The following is a 9,823-nucleotide window of genomic DNA, read 5'->3' on the forward strand; positions in this document are numbered from 1 at the left end:
GTTTCTGGGATCCAAGATCACTGCAGATGGTGACTGCAGCCATGAAATTAAAAGATGCCTGCTCCTTGGGAGGAAAGCTATGGCAAACCTAGACAGCATAATAAAAAGTAGAGACATCACCCTGCCAACCAAAGTCCGTATGGTCAAAGCAATGGTATTCCCAAGTAGTAATGTATGGCTGTGAGAGTTGGACCATAAAGAAGGCCGAGCGCCATGAATTATGGTGCTGGAGAAGACTCTTGAGAGTCCCTTGGCTTGCAAGGAGATCAGATCAATCAGTCCTAAAAGAAATCAACCCTGACTGTTCCCTGGATGAAGCTGAAGCTCAAATACGTTGGCCACCAAATGAGAAGGGAGCACTCACTGGAGAAGACCCTGCTGCTGGGAAAGATTGAAGGTAAAAGAAGAAAGGGACAGCAAAGGATGAGATGGTTAGACAGTGTTATTGATGCAATGAACATGAAATTAAGCAAATTCCGGAGGTCGGTGGAAGACAGGAGGGCCTGGCATGATGTGGTCCACGGGGTTGTGAAGAGTCAGACTCAACTGTGCGACTGAACAGCAACAACAAATTCCTCTGATGGCCTGCTCATAAAAGTCTGTTTTCCTTTCCAGATCTCACTGTATACATCACCCTCTGCCCTGGGTGCAAATACATACATGGTTCTCTGTAATAATAATAATAATAATAGGTAATAATTATACAAAATAATAATTATCGTATGACATTGTATGTAGAATAGCCAGGAGATCCTAAGATTTCCTGGCAGGCTGAAGTTCTAGCACTTTTATTATTATGCACCACTAGGTGGCGAACTAGACTCATTTGGGGGGGCTGAGAAAGCTGACGGTGGGACGTCCTGATCAAGGCTTGTAAGGCGAAACAAGCTTGCCGGCTACAGAAAGAACTCCTGCAATGGACGTTCCGGCCAGGCGGTGGCAGTGTGGCTATAGACATACAGGTCCTGGAGCCTGGCCAGCAAACAGCCGTGCCGGAAAATGACGAAGCCAGCCGGAAGACCTTCTACACCGGGCAGTGTCGGCGTGTGCAATTAAAATGAATATATGTTGTCTTCCCTATCCCCTACAAACATTGTTAGTCCCTTGTCTATATTTGAGTAACTGTACATCGCTTTGAGCCCACTGGGGAAAGCGATGAATAAATGGAAAGTATTATTATTATTCATGTGGAAAAGTGCAGAATCGAACCCGGTTGTTCAGATAAGAGTCCGTCACTCTTAATGGTTCTCTGTTAAGTAGGGATACAAGTATCTAGAAAGCTGATACCGAAAATTTTTTGTTGGTCTCCAAAGTACTGCTGGACTTGAGTCTACTGTAAACCAGCACAGCTATCCTCTGAAACAAAAAGAGACAATTTCACTGCAAATCAGCTTGTGCTGCATTTCCAGTGTGTGGGCTCACAGGAAAATGCTGAGTGAGAAAATAAGGCTGACATTATTTCTTCAAGCATCTTTTTTATTTCTTGTTATATAAAGAAGCATACATCATCATTTGGGAGGGGGGAGGGCAGGGGCTTTCCATTTTTAAGTACTACTCAGAGATGTACACTCTTTTAACACAAAAAAAGTTTCCTGTGTTCACAGGTACCTTGAGAGCCGCTTGTAAAAAACACTGGCTCCTTTCTGGTTTCCTCTGCTGTTATTGCACATTTGAGAAAAATCTTGGATCAAAAAGGCACAGTAAAAACAAAATCACTAGTGCTTCTACAGTAGATGTTTCCACACACGCACTATACAACATAAAACTAAATTCTTTAGACATGTATACTTACAGACACACATAAAAAAAACAAACCATGCACTAGCTGGGACTTCGGGTTGCCTTGCTGCTTCGTAATATACAAATAAAGTATAGTTTAATATTGTAAACAAATGGCATGCACATAGACGATAGCAAAAAAAAATCTTTTAACATAGTATCGGAGAGCTATGATGCTTAAATAAAACAAAATATATAATTTACTAGTCCTTAGTGGTTACGTGCCATTCTTGTCCTAGTGAAATTTTTAAAATTCTGCATTATTATTATTTTTTTGGTTCGGTTTGGTTCACAGATTGGCAGCTTTAATGTTTAGAGACAGATATGGCTTTATTTCTTTGCATTGTACCCCACAAAGAGGGGTTGTTTTTCATTAGAAAAAGGAAAATTACTCCATTTGGATGCAGCTTCTTAAGCTGCTCTTCAGCTATGGGACATTAATAAAAAAATATTTGTACCATTTGCCAGGGTGCGCTGGAGAGAGAAAAAATGGGGAGTTCCAGGGGCCTATTTGGCATGTCCAGCTTCAAAACAAATCAATAATTTGAAGGAAATGTTGGCTTCATCTTCCACTCCAAATTGATATGCAAAATTAAAAATAATGACAATAAGTAGCAGCACTCATCATGGGTGCTTCTGCTCAAGTGCGGTCACATGATTTCCAAATTCAGTGGCTGGAGATTATAAGGGCAACTCTCTTGAAATCAAGCACTGTGGCTCTACAAAGTGAGTTCTCTGCAAAGTGACTTCACTGGAAGGGGTGTGTGTGGTGGTGGTGGTGGGGTTCTGGCCTATTCCTTCCCCCACTTGAAGCCACTTGAAAGAGTATTTGTCCCATCACATCAGGAGGAGAAGGCACTTTGATGGGGGAAGACCGCTTTCCTAAAAAGGCACAATTTCTTAGTCAGTCCCTCCCCGTAAAGGAGTCTGTTGGTTAGATCAGGCAGAGTTCCACACAGTGGCTGCCCAAGAGGTGTCCACTCCTCTCAGCCACGGCTTTCTTTGCTGAGTCCAGGCTGGGGAAGGTGACCAGGGCCTCTCCGCTGGGCTGCCCGCTGAAGTTGTAAAGCAGGAGGATGGAATCCGTGTGGAGCTGCAGGGAGAGAGCAGGTGGTCAGAAAACAAGGAAACGGGTGGTGGGGAGGGAGGAAGTCAGAAGATTAACAAGGAACTAATGCGACTCTAGACAACAAAATTAAAAAGAGTGGAAGGTAAAGTGGAGAGAGAGAGAGAGAGAGAGAGGGAGAGAGAGAAACTAGATCATGGTGACTGAGAAATTAGAAAGATATCAAACCAGCGGGCTCAGACTGGAGTAACTCAGCATAGCATAGCACTAGGATTGCCAGGCCTGCGTTGGGAAATACCTGGAGATTTTAGGGGTGGAACCTGGAAAGGTGGGGCTTAGGAAGGGGAGGGAACTCAGCAGAGTATAAGGCCATAGAATCCCCCCTCCAAAGCAGCCAGGGCAACTGATCTTGGTCACCCGGGGATCAAGTGCAGTAGCAGGAGATCTCCAGGTGCCACCTGGAGGTTGGCAACTGTACATTGTGTGCTAAATGTACTGGGGGAACACATCAGGAAATTAAAACAGCAAAGACAGACTGAACGTTGCACACTGCAAAAATGTATTAAGACACCTAAGAGCAAGAAGAAAAAAAGAAAAGGAACTCCATAAACATTGAAGAGAATGCAAAAAAAAATTCATTCATTGAGGGGAAAACGTGGACATTTAGAGGCTTAAGAAAAGGGAACCTTGTAGGACTTTTTGAAGAGCGGCTAGTACAGACATACAAAGGAAGGGCTCGCAGGCTGGGCAATTACTTCTGAGACAGGCAATCCCCAAAATGGAGACGGGGCATCAATTATCTTACATGGTAAATGGAATCCAGGCACAATTGACAGGGGAATCTGGGCCAGCTCTTAGACTATCCAGTCCCCACCCCCACCCCCTAGGTTTAGAGCCAAGTAAAACACACCTGCTTCCTAACATTAAAAACTAAGAGGACCTTTGACAAGCCTTTTAATGACTCCAAGTTGATAAGATATTGGAATTCTGGTTTTCCCAAGGCTGTGAAAACAGCTCTCCACCAACTTGGCTGGGGTGGTTTTTAAGCCTCCTCCTTGGGAACTGCAGGCTCAGAAGTTTGGTGGGTGGTGTGCTCCTCAGTGAGAAGATCAGCCAACGATGGGCTGATAGTTTCAAGTCCAGCAGCCCCTTAGAGACCAACAAGATCTTCAGGGTATAAACTTTTGAGAGTCAGAGCTCCCTTCATCAGACAGAGCTTTGACTCTCCAACGCTTAGATCCCTAAAATCCTGGACTCGTCTAGTTGTTCCACTGGAGAACAGCCTGGCTGCCCTCGGAAACAACGGTGGGCCGGTTTCACGGCAAGTCAGACAGCAGAGCTGCTAAGGGTCTTTGCTGTGCAAAGGGGCAGCCACGAGAGTCGTGTTCGCATGTTATAGCCAACGCCTGTACAATCTCTGTAGAGCGTATGTTTGCTTTTTCTTTATAGGCCCGTTGAGTGATTCTCAAGTGATGTTCAACACACACATACAGCTGAGTGTGTGAACTGAGTCCCATGTTTGTCCAGAGTACGGTCCCAGGTTTCATTTGTACAATAAACATATGCTAGCTCTTTCTTACAAACAGGTGTACACATGTACATGCGAGATGTACATGCAATCACTGTTAATAGGGCTGGAGTATACTCAGGTTACACATCCCATTCAGGACAGGGAATGCTATGTGTACCAACAGGCCAGGTCAACATCCCTGTGGTCTGAGCATTGCCCCAGAACACAGATGCATTACAATGCACCGGGTGAGATAGTGTGCATAAAGTATGCCCCCAAAGGTATAAAGCTGCTGTGTTCTATTTAAAGGGGAAGAATAGGAAACTATGTGCTGGATACACAGTAAAACGTCCACAATGGAAGAGACTCTTGTTAGAGGAACAGAGCTCTCCTGCTCCCTCCTCCCACTGCAGCTCCTTGATTTCCCTCCAAATGCTGCTCCTGGGGACAGGGGGGCCCTCAGGGAAGGCATCAGGGGCAAATTGGGGGTCTGCAGCAACCCAAAGGGAGGACTGGCTGAAGCTACGCCTCCCCTTCCATTAGTGGGAAATTTAATCTGGATCCAGCGCTACATCCCTGTAGTCCCGTCAGGAGATCGCTCAGACAGATCCACCCCCTTGCATCACTCAGCAAAGGAACTGCAGCCGTCTTGGCAGTGCCAGGCATCATTCTTGCTCTTCTCGAACAACTGTGACGTCTTTGGCGTTTGTTCCGCCTGTGCATAAACCTGGGTGCCCAAAAATAATCCAGGAGGAAAATCACCAGGAGGAAGCAAAGAGTTAAAATGCAGAAAAAGCCAGGACTAGTTCATCCAGTGGCCGTTTAAAGACTTTGGATTTAGGTAAAACAGAAGCAGAACAGAACACTCTCTGACTCTGCACCTTTGCTCTTCCTTCTCTGCCAGAAAACCGGGGCCCTCTTTCAAGAGTGACATTCCTGGCTTTGGACAAGACCGCACAGTCGTTTTTAAGTTTAAAGTGGCAGGCTTCCTTTTTTATTTCTTCAGCAGGGAGTAAGATCATGGTCTCACACATGTGGGCACTACACAGCAGTAGTACCCACGAACAGAGTTCCTTCAGCTCTCACTCTTTGGGATCCTGGAATCCATTCATGCTAGTTGCTTTGCAGTCATTCAGACTGGTGATCTATGTGCGAGTTTCCCAGGTGCGGGGCTTTAAGAGTCAGTAGTGTTTTTTGTTTTTTTAAATGGTCCTGCTTTTTGCCCAGATCCCCACCTCCCCCGTGCCACCTGCTACGGAAGCTGGAAGTTTCAACTCAATGCGGGAGGGGGGGGAGACAAAAACACACACTGCACATGTTCAGAAGCACTCTTGCCTTTAAGGATATACGTTTTCAGGACGGAAAACTATCTCACATGGTAAACTGAAAGAAAGCCATCACAATTACTGGAAATGTTAACACCACTCAACCCAATGCGTACTGTTTTGCCTGGGCTGGCCTACGTCCAACAGTAGGAACAGAAGCGTCTTGTTAAAGGCAACTGCCAGGAAAAGGGGGGGGGGGGTTAAATACAATCACGACAGCTTAACCAGGAGTACCTCTCCAAAAACAAGAGATTACCAAGCAACCATGTAACCCGCCCCCACACATGCCGTTCCTTGCAGGCAAACACAGCCCCCCCCCCAATCATCAGCACCACCAGATTAGTCGATTCATGCATGGCACAAAAGCAGGGGACATGTTAGCGAGCAAAGTCCCCACCGCAAGCTGGGAAGGAAACAAATCAAACCCCCCCCCCCATGTACCCATCAAGCCCATCATTTTGCCCCCTCTCCGTTCATTCCCGAAGGCTGCCAGGCCAAGCTTACCTTCATTGGAGGTTACAAACAGTTACAAACAGACCCATTCTTTCGGTGCTTGTAACACACTCCTGGCTTGGTCGTTGAGCTGCACGAGGCCACTGTAGTCATCGGGGGCATACTACAGTACAAGTGCGACACACACAAGGTCAGTCTCTGCGCAACCAGCCGGCCGCACAGACCAGCACTTGCAAGCTTAGAGGAAAGGGGTGAGCTGCCAGCATCAGGGAAGACAAAGACACCGGAATACACAAAGCTGCCTTCTACTGATTCAGACCTAGGGTTGCCTGCTCTGGTTTGGGAAATACCTGGAGCTTTTGAGGGTGGAGCCTGGGGTCTGGGCAGGGGAGGGACCCCTGCAGGGCATAATGCCATAGAGTCCACCCTACAAAGCAGCTATTCTCTTCGGGGGGACTGATCTTGGTCATCTGCAGGTCAACTGTAATAGCAGGAGATCTCCAGGTGTCCCCTGGAGGTTGGCAACCCTAGCCAGACCAGTGGGCCAGCCAGCCTGCTACTCAGACTGGCCGTGGATATTTCTACACTGGCCTCTGAGTCCTTTGAGCCTGGGGTTGCGAAGCAGTTGGGAAAATCCTGGAGCTTTGGGGGTGGAGTCTGGAGGGCGGGCTTCAGTGTGGTCTAATGCCGTAACATCCACCTTCCAGAGCAGCCATTTTCTCTAGGGGAGCTGATCTCTGTAGCCTGGAGATCAGTTATAATTCCGGGAGATTTCCAGGCACCACATGGTGACCGGCAAGCCTGTTTGTGCCAGACGTGTTGCGGGTTAAACTGGGGACCTTCTAAGTAGGCACTCTGTCCACTAAGCAGGGAATAATACAGGATTTAGGCAGTCTTCGGGTACAGATGTGGGGATTTAAGGGAAGTATCTTTTGGACAAAAAAAGGGTCTCCCTCTTTGATCCTGGGTGAGTCCCAGGAATCTTGCAAAAGTTCCAGACAGGGGTACAGCCACAAATGCTCATAAAATGGGGGTGGCGCATCTGGCACAGTTTGACTGGTGGGAATTGTGGGGAGCTGGAAGGGCAGGAGTGGCTGGGAGGGTGGGGAAAGGCAAGGAAAAAGCGAGAGAGGGATGAGGGGACCAGAGATGGGAGGCAAGGGGGGGGGTATTCACCACAGACTATGTAAGGCTAAATCAGGACAGTGTGGGGAGGAGAAGCCTTGTTGACTTATGCACTGTAAAATTGTGAGCTTTGGTTCCAGGAAAAATATGTCTGCCTGAAGAAGAATCTGTCGAAACACACAATTTTTGCCTAGGAGGCGTGTTGCTTGCTTTGATGCTTGCTGAATCACTTTGTGTGAAAAATATAACTACCTGCTGCGTTTCTCAGGCTTGCTGAATCACTTTTTGTGGAGAATATAACAGCCTGCTGCATCTCTCCTGCATTTACGACTTGTTGCAATCTTCATCAGTCTCTTATCAGGAGCAAGATAGTCTACAGCATTGGAATGAGTCTCTGTAGCTGTGGACTTTTCTATTAGTAGATATATAATGTACTTTAGGTTTTTGTACTATAATGAATGTGTATAAGATATACTAGGGTCTCTATTGTATGTAAATCAATATATGAAGACACAAGTGCATATTAGTGGAGTGTGTTTTGTTCTAACGTGGTGTTTCTTTACGTTTGTCTAACCTCCAGGTGGGGCCTGGAGATCTCCCAGAACTGATTTCCAGACGACAGACACCTGGAGAAAATGGCTGCTTTGCTTTGCTGAGGTCCCTCCCCAAACCCTGCCCTTCCCAGACTCCACCGCCAAATCTCTAGGAATTTCCCAACCGGGAGTTGGCAAACTTATTATTGTAGTGCACACCAGGGGTATGCTTCTCCAAATAGTCTCTGGGTTAAGGACTTTTCCCAACATAAGCTTTCCCTGTGTTTCCTGTTAAATCAAGTTTCACGTCACCAAGCAGCAACACTGACATCCCCTACCAAAAGAAGATCTTGTGCTTGGCCTTGCTGTACTCCTGCTTTTCAGAACTATGGAGGACGTTCAGAGCTACAGCATCCCACCCCATTTCCTGACTGTGGAAAATGGGACCACGGAGGAACTCGTTTTGCTAACCAAGAACATTGTGCATTGACAACAACACGGCACGATGGGGCGGGCTCAGAACCAATCTTCCATCAACCCAGTAAAAGTGCACCCTTTGTAATATTTCTACTAAGCCAAAACGTAATACCCTCCCTCTCGAAGAGGGCTGCCAGATAAACAAGTGACATTCGAACGGACCAGAATTCTACCTTCTTGGTGGCAAACTGGATCAAAAGGCAAGTGAGCTGGGAATGAGTACATTACTGCAATATATTATTCTAACATGTTAGCGGTCCATTACTGATATTTTTTAAAAAGTCCCCTGGTGTGCATGTGCAGGGGTGGCGCTTGTGGGGATCGAGGTAAGGAAAATGGTGCAAATGTGAGTGGGACCTGCAAATCAGTGCCACAGATGTCTACTCCTATTGTGCACGCACATGTACTAAGGCACCCCATGGGGATGGTAGCAACATTCAGAGCATTATGCACATGTGTGCAGTATGAAAGTTTTGTACTGTATCAGAGTATGCCATGCTCAGACTGCCCCTTACGTGACAAGGCCACAGAGGACCCTTCTGTTTCTGCAGGGTGCATTTGACAAGATTGCAGGAGCAGACGTTGGTCTCTCAGACACCATGCAAATGAGCCAGAACCTTCGCCTCTCCACATGTCACCTCTTTGGCAGCCTGACACATGTGGGGATGCTGCTGCCGCCGCCACCACATCCACTCTGGGCTGCAGGAACAAGCATGCCCACACACCAGGTAAAGAAACATTCTTTTCATAAAGGAGAGGCACCCTGCACATGCTCAGGTCAAACACACCTTTATGGTTTCTTTCCTCAAGTTCAGAGTCAAAGTTAAGCCCTGGGAGCAAGCCCTGCATCCCAGCACCAGAACCAAATACCTGGCTACTGTTTGGCTGCAGTAAAAGCTATAGCCCTGAGACGTCTTGCATTGTCTGGTTGGCTAGCAGTGCCCCAAGCTGGAGACTGATGCTATATTGCGAACACTGGGGCCTTCTAGGAAAACTTAAAGCACCCTTGAGACATGAAGAAGAGATTGGATTTATACCCTGCTCTTCACTACCTAAAGGAGCCTCAGAGCGGCTTACAATCTCCTCCCCCTCCCCACAACAGACACCCCGTAAAGTAGGTGGGGCTGACAGAGCTCTTTCAAGAACTGTTCTTGACAAAACGGCTCCGAAAGAACTTGTGACTGGGCCAAGGTCACACCAGCAGCTGCATGTGGAGGAGAGGGGACTCAAACCCGGTCCTCCCAGATTAGAGTCCGCACTTCTAACCACTACACCAAACTGGCTCTCACTGAAGGGCCACAGACTGTATGGAGTCTCCATGGCAAACACAGATGTACAGACAGGTGTATGAAATCTTTTTAAAAGTCTGTTTGCTTTCAGAAGCCAAAGTGGGTTATAGAGCTGTGTGAAAGGGACCCTAGGTGTGGTCCATCTAACCAATTATCTGAAGTTGGCTTGTTAACTGCAATTAACCTTCTAATTGATTTTATGTGCTTTACAAAAATAGACACCTCAGCTTAATCACGGCTTGTTTTGCTCTGAAACCCAGGACGAC

General features: G+C 46.9%; 1 protein-coding gene across 1 annotated transcript in view; it reads right to left on the reverse strand.

The window, feature by feature from the left end:
* Positions 1-1,480: 1,480 nt before the first annotated feature.
* The window catches only part of ESRP2 (epithelial splicing regulatory protein 2), a 69,919-nt gene continuing 61,576 nt past the window's right edge, over positions 1,481-9,823 (reverse strand). Inside the window, exons 16-17 of the mRNA XM_015414697.1 lie at positions 6,185-6,296; positions 1,481-2,872 (exon numbers count right to left, since the gene is read on the reverse strand). Of these exons, the coding sequence (XP_015270183.1) occupies positions 6,207-6,296 (90 nt within the window). The 3' untranslated portion in view covers positions 1,481-2,872; positions 6,185-6,206. The remainder of the gene's footprint in view (positions 2,873-6,184; positions 6,297-9,823) is intronic.

This window comes from Gekko japonicus, unplaced genomic scaffold, assembly GCF_001447785.1.
Source record: "Gekko japonicus isolate JY-2015 unplaced genomic scaffold, Gekko_japonicus_V1.1 scaffold1170, whole genome shotgun sequence".
Classification (NCBI taxonomy): domain Eukaryota; kingdom Metazoa; phylum Chordata; class Lepidosauria; order Squamata; family Gekkonidae; genus Gekko; species Gekko japonicus.